This window comes from Ammodytes marinus (assembly GCF_949987685.1).
Source record: "Ammodytes marinus genome assembly, chromosome: 17".
Classification (NCBI taxonomy): Eukaryota; Metazoa; Chordata; class Actinopteri; order Uranoscopiformes; family Ammodytidae; genus Ammodytes; species Ammodytes marinus.
This window is the reverse complement of record NC_137221.1, coordinates 17,930,088-17,947,047: the sequence shown is the minus strand read 5'-3', so window position 1 is coordinate 17,947,047 and position 16,960 is coordinate 17,930,088. Positions and strand designations below refer to the sequence as shown.

Below are 16,960 nucleotides of genomic sequence, written 5' to 3'. Positions count from 1 at the left end.
GACCAGACAGAGACCCTGGATGTCTGAGTGTATCAAGAGAGAGTGTTATAAAAACACTGCTTTCCTTTAGATATTTGATTATGTTTGTTCACACTATTATTGCAGCATCCCTTTTGCTGCAATACCAATGTAGCGTTCCCCACTGTGAAACCAATAAATAAGGATTAAATAATTGCCTCGATAAAGGCAAACAAATTTTATGTCTGACATCTTGAAGATCCTCCAAAACAGTTTTGTGCAACGATTATCATTTGGTATGTGCATGTGGTTATTGTGTGACTAAATATTATAAAGTTTAAAAAAACAATGAGGCACATATATCATTACAATTGAGGTCAGCGGTTCTGGAGAACTGTTGTCAGAATAAGTGAATATCTCCTTGCGATCAGGTTATTTTTAATTTTTTTCTGTGACAATATTTTTTTTTCAATTTAATTGTGTGTTCTACTTTATACCCTAAGATTGCACACATTCAACTCAAGATGGGACATTTAAGGAAAATACTCCCTTTCTCTCTTTCCGTTTCTATTAAGATGAACAGAGCTGGATTTATGGGTTGATCCTTTTATAAAAGTAGCAAAACAACCATGTAAACAGGCTCCATTCCAACAAAAAAGTTTAATCAACACTTTGTTATTAACAGTAAACTAACTCATTATGCAAAATGGTTCCCTTGAGATTGTTAGATTAATAGGGTGTATGATAATCTGTTTATATTATTTTAATTTGTGCTGTGTAAGCAGAAGTTTCATGTTGAAAATGGTAGAAATGGAGGTAGAGCTTTTATTTTAGGCTCACTATGTTATATAGTGTTGGTTAGTTGGTATATTCGATAAACATGCATTGTATTCCATAAACATGTGTTAAAAAAGAAAAGAATCTGCAAAGTAATTTATAATAGGCCTATGTGCTTATAGCCAACACAAGTTCACTTGCGTTGATGCAGCCTATAGACTTCTTATGAATCATGCTTTAATCATGAATAACGCACGAACTGGTTTGTTGTAGCTGCTCAGTGGATGAGGTTTAGTAGAAGCCAGGATTCCTCCCTTGGCATTCCGCTTTGATAGGGGGTTGGTCGGACATTTGTTGTGGAACAAGTTCAAACTGTTGTTCAGCTACTTACCAGTAGGCCATGCATCGAGCAATGCAGGTCAGTAGCACAAACATCCCGGAACTGCAGCTTGACCATGCTACTGAGAAATCCCAAAATGTTGAAAGTTGCAAATAAATACTAGAAAACACAACATTTAGTATGTATTCCTGTAGTAATAGAAGTCTGTGTTCTACTGTTACTTTTTGTAACATCATGTGCTTTAGTTGAACATGGGGTGGGGGCTGCTGGTAGTTACCGATTCCCCCTTGCTCTCATTGGTCGAAGTTGTAACTGCCATTCCTGTTGTCCAATCACATCGTGTTGCGGTGAACCCTTCGATCCAATCTGCACCAGCGATGCAAATCCTGAAACGAAGTTTCCCCAGTAGCAGCACTCCACGGTGACAGCATTTAGCTTCTGATATGTTTCATTTTCTGTTTAATTAGCGACGGCAGGACGTTTTTGATAGCAAGGTGACGCCGACGAATTACTTAGCCGTTATTAAGAACTGAAGAGTAAAGCTTTCGCTATGTTAACGTTTCCGTTAACCGGACATTAAAGCTAATGGCTGAGTGCTAACAGCTAGCATAGCTACCTAACGATTTCGCCGGTACAGGCAGACCTCTTTGTCTGACAGGGGAAGGCGTGCTCTTTTGTTAGGCTTTTCCCTTTGTCCATACGGGAAAGAGGAACTGTTGGGTCAGGTTTTCGCAATTATATGCAGCTCTGAAAGCATTTAGAAAATGCAAATCGCGAAAAAATACTTCACAGAAGGCTTGATTCAGTTAACAATCTTACTCAGTTTGATTGGAGTTCGCGTGGACATCGACAGCTACTTAAGCGGCTACTATCCGCCTCTGATTGAGATTAATTTAGGTCCCAGCTCAGCGTACACCCAGACACCCTTTCATAATTTGAGAGACACTCTTGACGGACACAGTGTGCACCCAAAATGTCCCGAATTGGACGATTTCTTTGCGAGTCGCCGGCTACTAGACGAAGTGAGGACGCTGGGCTCGCCGCGGTTCCCCTCGCAGTTGAACACATGGCTGGTGCACCAAGTGTCCGCCACTGACAAGGCTGACTGTGGGCCTTCAACCAGCAACAGTACCGACACCGACTCGGGGTTAGAAAGTCCCGTTGATGAAGTCAGGGATGGCAGTGAACACCTGCCTGACAGAGGCCAAGAGGTGTGCCAAACAAACCCTCAACTTGGACAACAAGGGCCTTGTAACTCTGGAGCCTGCGGGTTTCTTAAGGAGGCAAGTGTGTGTGTATGTGTGTGGGTTTTACAATATACAGTTAAACAGACTTTCTAGTTAACAAAACAATATGACAAAAATAGTTGGTCTGCTAGCTAAAGTACGATACTGAGATAAGCATCTGCCTCACTGCTCAACATAACAGCTAATGCTAACAATAGCTAACTTAGCAGCATCAACCCGTGTTAAACAATGATGGCTGTCCATCATTGGGTAACCAGTTGCTTATTGTTTTGTAACGGCTCATGCTGCACCAGGAAACAAGACCAAAACATGCGATAAGCCGTTGTCAAAACCCAATAATGTTCATTCACTTTCACTTTGTGTGGCTCTATCACTTACCAGGAAATTGTTATTTAGCGATTTAGGTTATTGCCCAGTTAGATTAGGGGAATTGTATTCATGATGGCAATTTGGTAACTCAGTTTGAAAAGCACAAGTATTGAACTAACAGTCTGCTGCACCTGTCACCCCTCACTATGACACATGTCACATTAAACCCTATCTGAACAATCAGGACAACAAAATTGACTTCTCAAATGACACCCTAATAAAACCAGTCTATAGGGTGGCCACAACTACTCAACTAAATTAAACTACTGTTTGCCAAAAGATCCATGCACTTTATAGTTTAAAACCCTCGGATTTAAAACATGGCTTTCTATATTCCGTGTAAATGACATTAGTAGTATTTGAATGCCATTAAATGTGTACTAATCACAACCAGGCCTTCTTTATGTTGAATTATCCCACTGATCCAGTTTTTCAAACTGGGGGTAGAAACAGCTGCTTGGTGGGTGTTACGTCCTGAGGGCAGTTGATATCGCCATTTGTGTAACTATATCCCCTTTCTACAGACTCAACCGCCAGCTGTGGGCCTTGAGAGGTGGAGAATGAGGCTAAGACCCACACCCTGTTTGCTTACATAAAAGCGGTGGTCCACATTTGAACGCTGCCCCCTCCCAGGGTGCTTGCTTATGTGGATAGTACAATGTTGACACATCTTTCTTTCTTTACCCTCTCTTTTGTAAAAACAAGTAATGCTTCAACTGCGTACAAGGCAATATTTTGTGGTTTGTAGAACTACAGTGTTTCAAAGGAGAAGACTACAGCTGTAGCATTTTAAAGTAACCATCAATAAATATCTACATTCACTTCCCCATTTGAAGCTGTATAAAAGCTAACAGCAATAGAAGTCGACATGCTCAGGCAAAGCTACGGTTCAAAGCAACAACAGTTCGTCATAGTTTTGCCTCTAGCAGTAACGAAAAAAACGATTCAGCAATCAATGTTTTTTTGGGGGGAGGTGAGATGTGTAGGAATCCACCCCCTTTTATCCCTTTGGCATGAATATAATCTGTTTTTCTTTGTGAAAATGTCAAAAATAATGGATTTTTGTCAGACAGCTGAGGACTTTCATTAAACGCTTAACTTTGTTGTATCAGGAGTGTCTGTACATTCAACCATCATAAGCCTTACATCCATACACCAGCTCACACCTTTCTGAAGTGTTGTAAAAGTTCCTTTCCACAGTTTGGGGGACAATGAAAAAAGTTTGTGTTAAATATAGTCTGTCCTGAATAACAATAACTGTTATATTGAACAAACATTCCCTCTCTTTGAACAGAACAGTAATCATTTTCTAATAAATCCAATTATGGGAAATGGCTTCATTGGGGTCACCAAACCAGAAATGTAATCATCTTTATGGAATTTTAATGTCAGCTGACAAATTTGCTGATTTTTTTTCTTTGTCCCCATTTGTCTGTCTTTGCCCTACCAGGAGGATGATGCTAAAGTTAAAGAGGAGGGGGAATCTGCCTCACTCACTCAACTGGCTCACAGTTCCACATTGGAGCAAGAGGTAGGATCCTGATTTGTCACGGATGTGTTTATTTGTTGATCTATACCATTGAAAAGGTTGCATCAGTGTTCTTATTTACTGAAATATCGTGATGATACAAGTGTCCCTGAATTTGTCGCAATACTTTTTAACACATTTAAATAGCATTTAGTTATTTAAATTTGTTGAAAATGACCCTGTACCTATTTTTGACCAGATCACGTTCTTAGGCACCATTGTGATGACAGGGCTGTTTAGGTAGCACTGTGTAGGATTAGGGATCTCAAAGCATAATGATTATTGTAAGTTTCACAGGGGGAAGACTTATTGTTTCTGTTTTTCCTAAAGATTTATACATCTAGCTTTGACACAAATACTTAAATTCCCATTGGACACAAAGCTTTGGTTACCAACTGTACCACCAACTCAGTGCTGTATTCTACGCTTTTTTTCTTCTCTTATTTTCCTATTTCAGAGTCTGCTTGAAGACATCACTGCACTGTCTGATCCGCCACGCCGGCATCCTTCCATTGATATTGACCAGCACTGGAGTAATTTACTCTCTCTATCTGTTACTGACCTTGCTGTAAGTCATCTGCCCATGTTCATTAGACACCTAAAAAATCTGTGTGTACACACACACACACACACACACAGTGGCTTGCAAAAGTATTCATACCCCTTGAAATTTTCTACATTGTCACGTTACAGCCACATACATACATTTATTTTATTTTATTGGGATTTTATGTGATATACCAACACAAAGTGACGTGCCATTGTGAAGTGGAATAAAAATTAAACGTGGTTTAAAAATAAAAAAGATAAATAAAAAACTGAAAAGTGTGGCGTGCAAAAGTATTCATCCCCCTGAGTAAATACGTTGTAGAACCACCTATTGCTGCCATTACAGCTGCAAATCTATTGGAGTATATTAAAGTTACCAGCTTTGCACATCTACAGACTGATATATTGCCCATTCTTCTTTGCAAAATAGCTCGTACTACAGATTCAGCATCAGATTGGATGGAGAGCGTCTGTGAACAGCAATTTTCAAGTCTTTCTCAATATTCTCAATTGTTTTTAGGTCTGGACTTTGACTGGGCCATTCTAACATGCCTATGCTTTGATTTAAACCATTTCATAGTAGATCTGGCTGTATGTTTAGGGTAGTTGTCCTTCTGGAAGGTGAACCTACACCCAGTCTCAAGTCTTTTGCAGACTCTAACTTTTTCAGCTCCATCCATCTTCCCATCAACTCTAACCAGCTTCCCTGTACCTGCTGAAGAAAAGCATCCCCATAGCATGATGCTGCCACCACCATGTTTTACGGTAGGGATGGTGCGTTCAGGGTGATGTGCAGTGTTAGTTTTCCACCACACATTGCATTTTGCATTAAGGCCAAACACTTTAATTTTGATCTCATCTGAATGTGTGGTGGAAACTAATGGCGCTTTTCCACCGCATGGTATCAGCTCGACTCGACCCCTTTCGCATTTTTGGCGTTTCCACCGCAATTTCATGGTACCTGGTAGTGGCTGCTTTTTTGATATCGCCTCGCTCTAGGTTCCAAGCGAGCTGAGCCGATGCTAAAAGGTGACGTCGGCAGACGGCCGGCCACTGATTGGCCAGAGACTATTGTCTGGCCAATCAGTGGTCTGCCGATGCTTCTGATTGGCCAGAGACTACCGGCTTCATTCTGTTGTTTATTCTCCCCAACTCTCCGGGACTTTTGAGTGTATTTACGCCGCGTGCAGCCTACTCTGGCTTTCTTTCATTTGATTTGCATCACAGATCCGAATTTTTCTCCATATATTCGCTAAGCTCACCCAGTGTTGGTTGTTGGGGAAGTTACTTTTAACATACGAGAGGAGACATGTAGGGCAGCTAGCAGCTAGGCTAAATAGTAGCCAGCTGGGACAGACATGATAGCGAGCGATTACATTAGGCTACAAGCCTCGGACTGAACTGATTACCTCAATAAAATATTCAGGCTGAGACACGGCTTGCATTTGAAAGCACGTATCCTGAAACAAGCACTAAACAGTCAACTTTATCATGCCCGTGTTTACGTGCATAGGGATGTACGTGACGCATCCCTACAGCTGACTGTGTGGCAGAGTCACACATCGGGACAACAACCATCCCTTTTAATGGCCCGTAGCAATATTCCTCTACTTCTTTTAGCAAACAGATACAAGGGGGGTATTTCTTAAACATTTTTCATCCGTGTTTTTGGCGGTTGGTTCAGTTAATAGTGCAACAACTGCTCGTAATTTCTGCTTTGCTACTTTGCTCCGGAGTAGGCTTTCAGCCCCTTACGACGACCCCGCCCACGTTCAGCAGGTACTATTTGCGGTGGAAAACGACCTGTGCTGCTACCAAACCAAGTTGAGTCGAGTTGAGTCGAGTCGAGCTACATGTGCGGTGGAAAAGCGCCATAACACTACAAACCACCCTATACACACCATCACCACAGTGAAACATGGTGGTGGCAGCATCATGCTGTGAGGGTCCTTTTCTTCAGCAGGTACAGGGAAGCTGGTTAGAGTTGATGGGAAGATGGATGGAGCCAAATACTAGGGCAGAACACCTGTTAGAGTCTGCAAAAGACTTGAGACTGGGGCAGAGGTTCACCTTCCAGAAGGAAAACTACCCTAAACATACAACCATATCTACTATGAGATGGTTTAAATCAAAGCATAGTCATGTGTTAGAATGGCCCAGTCAAAGTCCATACCTAAAAACAATTGAGAATATTGAGAAAGACTTGAAAATTGCTGTTGACAGACACTCTCCATCCAATCTGATGCTGAATCTGAACCTTGAGTTATTTTGCAAAGAAAAATGGACGACATATATCACTGTAGATGGGCAAAGCCGGTAGAGAAATACTCAAATAGATTTGCAGCTGTAATGGCAGCGATAGGTGGTTCTACAAAACATTGACTCAGGGGGCTGAATACTTTTGCACGCCACACTTTTCAGTTTATTTATGAAAAAAAAATGTAAACCACGTTTCATTTCACTTTGTGTTTCATTTCACTTTGTGTTGGTGTATCACATAAAATCTGAATAAAATAAATGTACGTATGTGGTTGTAACGTGACAAAATGTGGAACATTTCAAGGGGTATGAATACTTTTGCAAGTCATACACACACACACACTCACACAGGCCTTATATTTAGATAGATAAGCTTGGAACAATCAGTATTTTACAATCAGTGTCGGGCTCGTCACTCACCATACTTATTACTCCATGCCAAAAGTGACTCGATACTTTCAGTTACATCACACAAAATTGGTCCTAAGCATTCTCATGAATGCGCAGCTAATCCCAATTTGCATGGGTTTTGTTTAAACTAAATTAATATGACGACCCGAGACAATCCTTTTATACAACTTCATTGTTTAATAAAGCAACTGTAAACAGTAATCTCGCACAGCCAGACTAAACTACAGCTAGTAGTATGGTCTGGAAACATGCTATATCGTTTCGGAGATAGGGGCAAAAGCCCAGGAAGCAGCTACGGTGTACGTTCAAAATAGTGCAATTTGGTTCCGACCATGGACCATTTCTGAGTGGAGCATAACCAGGCCCCCAGGACTGTGCCTTCTCCGAGCAACCAGCATGGACATGTGGCCAACCCATTAGTATTGCATGGTGAGGGGTGGAGCTTATTTTCATACGGCCCGTAGGCAGATTTCCCTGTCCACACAGTACAAGCGGCGAACAAGATTGTGTCTCTGCAAAATTTTTCTGGATATCAATCATAGGCTCATACTTATCTTTAGACCATATACTATTAAAACTGAAGTTTTCTCATTTCAAAACGCCACCTCAAGCGTTTTATTAGCCCAACGGCTTTTAACGGCTTTCAGTTTGTTTTCGCCAGGCTAGATGCTACAGAACGAGAATGATTCTACTCCCGCCTCCAGTCCGCTACGCTTGCCGCCCTCTTTCTTGATAGGTCCATAATGCAGCTACGTCGATGCTACGTCATGCTTTGGGCCGTATGGAATTTCCGGATTATACTTCCTTGTTGCTTCTCTGCGCCTATGAGCATCTTTCATAGGAATGAATGGGCGCCATGTTTCAATACGGTGTCCATTTCTTTATATGTCCATGAGCATAACCGATAGGCGACAGCGGGGAAGGGGAGGAGTTTGGCGACATTATCTGTCGTAAACGCAATCTCCGTTGTCTACATCCGGTTAGCCAGACTAGTAAACAGTAACTAGGCCCCAATGAATAGTCCAAAGCACAGGGTTCCCGTGGATCCTTAAAAAGTCTTAAATTCATAAATCTAAAAATAAGGCCTTACATAGCATTAAAAAGTCTTAAATCCATCTTTCAAAGGTCTTAAAAATGTTAACACATGGTAAGTAGGATTGTATGACTGTAATTGGTCTCAAATCTAAAAATAATACGTAACATTTTTTATTTTTTTAATAAATTGCCGAATAGTTTAATGTCGCGCAATCACGAGAGCGGAACATGGACATAATAGAAAGGAGCGGAACCAACAAAACATTTGTTTGCGGCCGTGACTCAGAGCAGACGCACGTCGCTCAGGTAGCAGTAGCAGCATGAGTAGCAGTCGGCCCGCATCATGGGAAAGTGTAAATTCAACAAAATTTGGCTGTCCAGCAAGGATTTTTCTGCCTGGCTGAAACCGGTACCCAGCAATTTATACGAGGCACGTTGTACATGCACAGCGCGAAACACAAAGCCTCAAAATCAAGCTGTCAACAAACGCCAGGTATTTCCCTGTTCTGTTCTACTCGTCGTGCCGTGCCTCCACCCCTCCATGCTCCACCTCCGATATCAACAACCGGGACAGCAGCACCAAATCTCCAGACAATGTTCGGTTGCACGCGTAGGCTACTAGGGATGAGCCCGAATCCGAACATGTGTAGGCTATTCGGAAAAGCACGGATAATGAGATCGATCGATAATCTCGTTATATTCGGGGGGAAAATATGTATTTATTAAGCGCTAAATTGACGCAGCGCGTGCTGCCTTAACTATAGTGGCACCGATCAGCTGTTCATCTCCGCTGCCTCTGCGGAGAGGAGAAAGACCGGCTGCATTTATGCATGGCTCCGTTACCCGCGGTCTCTCTCCATTCCGCTGGAATTTTCTGCAGCCCGTGTTACCGTCAGCCCTTCCTGCCTTTCATTTATTTCAGACCTCTGAACATGGACCACGTCTCTCTAGTAGCGGGCAGCGTGCTGTATAATGCTATTAAATAGACAAAATCGATCTTTAAATATTCGATATGTGACGCTTCGCCTGTTTAGTTTATACAATCTGTTTATAACTAAGAGATAAGCTGAAAAAAGTATAATCGTTGTGCGTTGAACACTTGTAGAGCACTAAACGCTGTTTCCTGATCCAAAGTAATTATTCATTGAACCAAGTTAGAAAAAAAAGGGAGAGATAGAGCGACAGAGTGAGTGAGAGAGTAGAGGGAAATAAATTGGGCAAAATAGATCGATTAGATCTCGGATCGATATATCATAAAACTTTGTCGAGTTAAAAATAAAAAGAGATGAAAAAATTTAATAAAACAGACAAATTGAATTACTGTGATGTAATACTGTTCTTTTTCAGATTCTGAATGTTCATTATTTCCCCCAGTCAAAGGGCTAGTGGGGCTCAGACAGTTCATATAACTTATAATGAGAGAGAGAAACGGATGAAAAGTACAGTATGAGGTAGAAATGTATCTCATAATTAATGATATGCCAATATTAAATCAGTTTGATGCACTGAAGGGACAATAATTAAAAAAAAAAAAAAAAAGTCAGACATAAGCCCCGGCCATTTCCGGCTTCATATCCGAATACAGATACATATACAGATTATTTTGTTGGTTGAACAGATACAGATAATGACGTCTACGCTGAAAGCAGAGTTACTGTGGTGTCTGACCACCGAGACAATACATTTTTCCTTTGGTCTGTTGGTCTTAAATTTCATTTCAAGTGGCATTAAAAAGGTCTTAAAAAATCTTAAATGTAACTTGCATTAAGCTGTAGGAACCATGAAGCAACAATAAACAAACATATTGCATTATAGCAAGCTCATCAAAATAGCCTTTCAACATTAATCTGACAATAAGAGAAATACACATTATGTTTGGTTTAACCGTTTGGCACATCATTCTACAACAAGTTTAAGTCATACAGAAATATCATGAATTACAGGTACGGTCTATGTGCTGGTGTACAAGTTACATAGAGATGATTTATTACATTTTGTATAAAATTTAATATTATCACTGAAATTCTGTTAGTAATTAGTAAAACGCTACTCTTTACTGGAAAAATTAATATCGCAGTAACATGTTACTGCCCACGTCTGGTTACAATAGAGTTACAAAATAGTTGTAATGATCCTACATGCTCTGGTAGATTTTCAAAATTGCAAAGACTAAAATTCTGTCTGGTTTGTGTGGTGTAGGACCTGGACTCCCTTGTTGCAGAGCGTCTGTCCGACCTCGACCCAGACATCACCAGCGCCATCAGCCAGGATGTCAGTTTGCATGATGCTATGGTAACCAGTGCTAGAGTGTTTGGTGTGGCGTCTGAAAGAGTTGAGTCCAGGCCAGTCACCCAACAACAAAGAGCCCTCTTCAGACTTGAATCGACCGGCTCCACAACCTCGGACGCGTCACCAGGGATGGCAGTGGGCCTAGCCGCTCTCCCCTTTGCTTCAGTATGTAATTTAACTGGAAATGGTGCACTGGGTGGCTGTCTGGATGAGGCAGTGTTTGACCAGATCAATCAGCTTGGTTTGGAAGGCCTGGACACCATAGACACCCAGCTGATGGGCTGTCTGGAGAACTTAGATCCCCAGGTCCTGGAGGACTTGGACTCAGACTCTGGTCTGTCTTTGGAGAGCAGCTCTGGAGGTCCAGTCTCCCCAGGTTGGTTCAAACCTCTAGAAATGCTTATAGATTACATGTCTTTGTTGCTTATTATAATATATTTTAATACAATACTTAACTCCTCACTCATCCAGGCTCATCCGAGATGTCATCGTCATCCAGTTCATACTGTGAGGATGAGTGTGGAGCGACAGGTTACAGCAGTGATGTGGATTCAGTCCCCTCAAAAGGCATCATGAACTACACCACAACGTGGTCCCCCATTGATCTGAGTGAGAGCGTGTGGCATGATCACAGCTACTCCTCTCCTGCTTTATTCAACCAGTCACCGGTAACATTCCCCCACAAAGGTATCAAGGAGGAGCCTCTCAGCGACGATGAGGGGCAGTATCTGGACGACAGAGACATGAGTCGTGATGAGATGCGCGCCCGTTCCATGTGCATCCCCTTCTCTGTCCTGCAGATCGTCAATATGCCCGTGGAGGAGTTCCTGGAGGTCCTGGACAGCCACGGCTTCTCCACTGAACAGGTGACCCTCCTCAGAGACATCCGCAGGAGGGGCAAGAACAAGCTGGCAGCGCAGAACTGCCGCAAGCGCAAACTGGACGCCATCACAGGCCTCCAAGAGGAGGTGGAGAGACTGCAGGCCCAAAGAGACAGGCTAGTGAGGGAGAAACAGCTCACAGCCAAGACAATGGGTGCTGTCGGCCAGCAGATAAAGCAGCTGACCAGAGATGTCCTGGCTCGGCTGAGGGATGATTCAGGACAACCCCTAAACCCAGAGAGATTCACCCTGCAGTGCGGGGCTAACGGGAGGGTTGTAGTTCAGCCTGTGAGACGGCCTGCTGTCTCCACATCAACAGGCAGCAAAACAGACAAGAGGAAGAAGGAGAAAAAGCAATGATGCCGCATTGCCAGCTGAGACTTGAGGTTTTATGTTTTTTCGGGTATTTCTGAACTTTTTTGCTGGTTTTGGGATCTCCTCTTTTTTTGTAAAAGTGTGTGTGGATTCACCACTGTTGGAAGCCTAAATCGGCAAAAGCTGCAAAAAGAAGACAAACTCTGAACATTTAAAAACAACAAAAAAAAACTATATGAACTTTGAAAAAAAGTAAAAATAAAAAAAAAATCTCTGTAAATATAATTTCTCATGGGGGAAAATGTAGCTTAAACACTGGACATTCTTTGCTTATTAAAGATGGACAAGGCACCCCGGGGTGGTTTGAGGACACAGTCGAGCTGGTGGTGATGTGAAGTTTCTCTTTGTGCCTGTCAACATGAAAGTTCATCGAATCCTCCGATTTTACAGACAAGCGAAGATATCCAGGCATGTCTGAAAGTTAACATCGCCAGCATTGTGACAGTTACTGGATAGAGATCTATGAGGTGGATTCTGTTTGTTTGTTCCTATGTAATCTTGCCTCCCAATATACACCTATTCAGTATAAGAGGTTAAACATTGTATTTATTAAAGTTTCTGATGTTCCTGATATGCTTATATGCATCATGAGACCATCAAGGGCAGTATCTTTTTTTCAGTGGATCTTTTCAATGGTAAGTTTATCTCATAGGGGTAAGGATATAGGGACATTGCCCATCTAAAGTTTACAGATTTGTTTCAGATATTTCAGGGCATGTACTGTTTGGTAGAAATTTGAATCCAAAATGTAAAAAAGAAAAAAAGATTTTGTTTTCCTTATGTCTTGATGACATATGATATACCAATGATTAAACTGAAGGCCTTAATTTGCATTGGACAAGTGTTGTGGATATTGTGTGTATGTGATCCACAGATGCAGATTATCGTGACAAAAATGTCTACCATTTTATGTTTTGAAAATTAGAACTAAGTCATTTGTTTCAAGCACAATTTTGCTTAACCTTTTTATTTCTATTACTAAAAAGATTGGCAAGACTATATTCTACCTCATGCCTTCGTTTTAAATGATAGATTTTGGCTTAATAAATAAAAAACCCGTTTAAGGGGAATTTAACTACACTCGTTAATTACAAATTCTTCATTATTAAAACGACTTTAAATGGAACATAAGCATCCCATTTCTAAAAATAAATAAATACAATCACCAACTCTTTATTTAGTAGGATTGAATGTTTTGGATGTTGCTTTTTATATATTTGAGATTATCTGAGAGTTGAATTACACATTTAGTTGAAGTTTGCCATCTAACTCCTGGGCACACCACTTTAAGTACTGTCTAGTTATTGAGTGGAGAAAGGTGCGAGAATTAGTTTAAAGTGTGACTTGTTTTATTCCCTGCCCTTCACAAAATTGTATTTAATTTTCTGGTTTGACCAAGTTTACTTTGCTGTTTGTATACATTTTCCAAATGTTTTTCTTTGTTTCTGGGGACAAATGTTTTTGATTGCATGATGATTGTTGAATGTTGATGGTATGATTTTGTTTTTCCTTTGCTTAGGAAAATTGAAATGAACTTTTGTTTTTTTCTGAAAGAAAAGAAAGAAAATATAAACGGACTGTCTCATTCTTGTTGCACTGTTATGGGTGTTACGTTTCAAGAACTACTTTTGGTAGAAGGGTCTCTGCAAGCTAAATTATACTTTCTGATTGCAGAGGTGACTTTATTTTAGAACCACTTGCACGAACAAATATTGACAATTAGCATGTGAAATATGTATAACTTCTACACTTCAGCAGACAAAGACCCGTTGGTTTTGTTCTGGTATCTTGTAGCGCTGCTTCTGAAGAGGGGGAGGGGGTTGAAACTATAAGGAGCCCTAGAAATGAGAGGACTCTGGCTCTTATCCCTTCGGCGCATATGTAGAAACGCGAAGTGCCTTCCTTACAGGCACCCATAGAAGACCCACGGCTTTTGGCGCCTACCTTGCAGCGGTGCAGACCAGACGGGAGATAAAGCGAAGGCTGACCGCGTGGTAAAGAATATCAACCAAGGGATTTCATTTGTTTTATCAGGGTGCGTATGCAGAGTTAATATATTTTAACCGCTGCATCGTGTTAACAATTGGCGTATTTTGCATTGCTTGTATCAGACAAGCTAACGGTAGCTTTGTTTCTTACAACTTGGATCTTGAAGCAGGCAACGCAGTTTGCAGAGGAAGAGTGAGCATAACATTAACGTTACCCCAACAATGTTAGCCAGTTTAAAGTCAATATGTAAGCCTGTTAACAGCAGTAAATTGTATGTATAAGCTAATATGTCTTCCAGTATAACACATTGTTTTGACTAATGTTGAATAGTTTAAACTGTGCGTGTCTATTACAGGGTTTAATTGTATATTTGGGCCTTATGTGGTTATTTGAGCATTTTCATTTCAGCTAGCCGTGCGGAAAGCTAACTATGCGCACTAAAATAGCCAATGTGACATCGGCCAGTGAGGCTTTAGGTTGTTTCTTTACATCACACAGCCAAATTAAAGTCGAATTGCTGGTTTCACTGTCAAGAAAATGTTTTTTTTCTCCAGCGCCTAGGCCTGAAAGGATATGAGCTATAGTTAGCTCGCCGGCTAACCAACACAACACCGTCCCGTGATTTGGCTAGAAATTAAGTGTGTACGCGCTATCTTTTTTAATTCACTTAACCTCTAAAGTTATGATAGCGTTATAGTCATCAATTTGAGTTGGTTACCCATGTGCCTGGTCTTTTGGGGGCTTGGTCCGTGTTCTTGCGATTTTTTTGTTGTTGCATTGCATACACTGTTTAAGTTCTCGTTCCCCGTTGTCGTCTTCAGTGCACAACAACATGGGCAAGAAGCAGAATGTCAAGGGTAAGCCGGATACACAGGAGGAACCCGAGGAGTTTGTTGTGGAGAAGGTACTCGACCAACGTATTGCCAACGGGAAAGTAGAGTTCTTCCTGAAGTGGAAAGGATTTACAGAGTGAGTTGCTGACATCGTTTTGATTTCTATCAATGGAAATCTGTATTCATGGATGTTCTGAGATGCAAATGCTGACTCTCTTCCTTCTCGTAAAGGGCCGACAACACCTGGGAGCCAGAGGACAACCTTGATTGCCCAGAGCTGATTTCAGCGTTTTTGGAAGCACAGAAGAACGTTAAAGAGAAGCCTGCTCCCGTTAAGAGGAAGGCATCAACAGATGAGCCAGAGACAGAAGCCAAGAAGAAAGATGTGGTGAGTTCACCTCTCCAATCAGCATTTTACTTGAGGAGACACCAATTGAGTTCAGCGATAAGAATCCTTCACACAAGGATATTCATATTTTGAAAAATATAAATGCTCAAATGTCACATCTGAACACTACCTTGTTGTGTTAACCACCCAAAAAAATGTTAAATCACTGTCACCTCACATGATGTATCAAAGTAAGAACTGACAACATGTTAATCATAAAATGTACTATTATTTTTACTTTCTGACTGTTCGTTTAAACAATAACAGTGGTATTGTTCCATAGTGAAATCTTTTGAATACGCAACTCCAGCATGTAAACTAACAAAGCTTGTCCCTGTCGAAACGATGAGACACCATGGCCACTTGAGCCTCCAGTAATAACATGCTCAAAGTTTCCCTGTATCACCTGGAAATTAAAAAAAAAAAAAAAACTGCTCCATTTTTGGCATTTGCTCATGTGTTCTGTTATCATCCCTTTATAGGCTGAGAAACCACGTGGCTTTGCTAGGAACCTCGATCCAGAGCGGATCATTGGCGCAACAGACAGTAGCGGAGAATTGATGTTTTTGATGAAATGGTGAGTACAGAAGTTAATAATCCTCTTCTGTGTAAACGGCTCAAACGGTCATACCCTTGAATTATTTTTCCCATGCTAGAAAAGGGAAGTATTCCCATCAGTAAATCAATTATTTTCTTGTGGTGATACTCTGGGTTTTGTTGCGTATCTGGGAGGTGATGCTGCAGTAATAAAATCTCCCTGCAGTCAAAGTAAATACTGGATTTGGAGTAGACCTTTGACAGTGGCTTGTTTGATCCCTCTTTGCCCACTCTGTAGGAAGGACTCGGATGAAGCGGATTTGGTCCCAGCCCGGGAGGCCAACACTCGCTGCCCTCAGGTGGTCATTTCCTTCTATGAGGAGAGACTGACATGGCATTCCTGTCCAGAGGATGAAGCTCAGTAGTCCTTCCCCCTCTGGTCCCTGCAGTCCCTCCTCACCGCTTATGCCCTTTTTCCTCAGGACTGAATTTCCTCCTCTGGCTTGCCTTCTAGTTTTAGCGATTTTAGTTATTTCCAACAGATGTTCAACCCATACATTGTGTGGCAGTGAATGGTGAGCTGTGTTCTTGTACATATTGACTGGTTATGAGAGCAAGGTGATGGGTGTCGTATAATGAAGTCTTCCGTCATCGTATTTTGATTGATGTGATGGCAGTTTAGAAACCACAATTATTTTGATAAAACCCACCACTGCTCGTTTATCTGACGTGGATATTTTGTATATTCTAAATGGTCTTTGGTCTGTTAAAGCGGTTGACCACCTCTTGTATCACTGTCTCAATCTCATGAATGATGCCATTTAGTTTTTTTCGTCTTTTTTTTCTTTTTCCCTCCTTAATAGTGCTAATGATTGGTTCTAAAAATGCATTTTGTATACTTGGCCTGTAAATATTGTTTGAAGTTCTAATAAAGGTTTTATGTAACCATATTCCATGGTATGAGTATATTAAGAATTGGCCAAGTAACTGATATACTCACGCTTAACTTTAAATGTTAATCCATATTATTACAGCTTAATTCAGTCTGGGTCAAGAAATATACATATATACAAGTCTTAAAATCGTGCCAATTCGGTTGATCATTTCGAACCTCAAATGTTTAATCGTATATTTCCGGACATTTCTCAACGTTAGCTTTTTATTTTATCTAAATGTTTCATTTGGGTTCACTCTG

At 41.1% G+C, this 16,960-nt stretch overlaps 2 protein-coding genes across 4 annotated transcripts; both read left to right on the top strand.

Annotated features, from left to right (window-relative positions):
* The first annotated feature begins 1,473 nt into the window (after positions 1 to 1,473).
* nfe2l3 (nfe2 like bZIP transcription factor 3) lies at positions 1,474 to 13,571 on the top strand. The gene is made up of 5 exons (XM_080045481.1): positions 1,474 to 2,358; positions 4,142 to 4,222; positions 4,677 to 4,787; positions 10,673 to 11,138; positions 11,234 to 13,571. The coding sequence occupies exons 1-5, from the start codon at positions 1,840 to 1,842 to the stop codon at positions 12,001 to 12,003; spliced, it is 1,947 nt and encodes a 648-aa protein (XP_079901607.1). The 5' UTR covers positions 1,474 to 1,839; the 3' UTR covers positions 12,004 to 13,571.
* A 366-nt stretch (positions 13,572 to 13,937) lies between these two features.
* Positions 13,938 to 16,715, top strand: cbx3a (chromobox homolog 3a (HP1 gamma homolog, Drosophila)). Of its 3 annotated transcripts, none has more exons than XM_080044962.1 (5): positions 13,938 to 14,012; positions 14,829 to 14,976; positions 15,072 to 15,228; positions 15,711 to 15,805; positions 16,064 to 16,715. In XM_080044962.1, the coding sequence occupies exons 2-5, from the start codon at positions 14,840 to 14,842 to the stop codon at positions 16,188 to 16,190; spliced, it is 516 nt and encodes a 171-aa protein (XP_079901088.1). In that variant the 5' UTR covers positions 13,938 to 14,012; positions 14,829 to 14,839; the 3' UTR covers positions 16,191 to 16,715. The 3 variants fall into 3 exon arrangements, with proteins under 3 accessions (XP_079901088.1, XP_079901087.1, XP_079901086.1); XM_080044961.1 differs by having other exon boundaries at positions 13,946 to 14,053; XM_080044960.1 differs by having other exon boundaries at positions 13,967 to 14,199.
* The last annotated feature ends 245 nt before the right edge of the window (positions 16,716 to 16,960 follow it).

Bases quoted from the DNA above. Each gene is read 5' to 3' on its own strand.
- nfe2l3 (XM_080045481.1), top strand. From the start codon at position 1,840: ATGCAAATCGCGAAAAAATACTTCACAGAAGGCTTGATTCAGTTAACA. The intron at 2,359-4,141 runs GCAAGTGTGTGT...TTGCCCTACCAG, and splicing joins CCTGCGGGTTTCTTAAGGAG to GAGGATGATGCTAAAGTTAA. The intron at 11,139-11,233 runs GTTGGTTCAAAC...TCACTCATCCAG, and splicing joins TGGAGGTCCAGTCTCCCCAG to GCTCATCCGAGATGTCATCG.
- cbx3a (XM_080044960.1), top strand. The intron at 14,977-15,071 runs GTGAGTTGCTGA...CTTCTCGTAAAG, and splicing joins AAGTGGAAAGGATTTACAGA to GGCCGACAACACCTGGGAGC. The intron at 15,229-15,710 runs GTGAGTTCACCT...ATCCCTTTATAG, and splicing joins AAGCCAAGAAGAAAGATGTG to GCTGAGAAACCACGTGGCTT.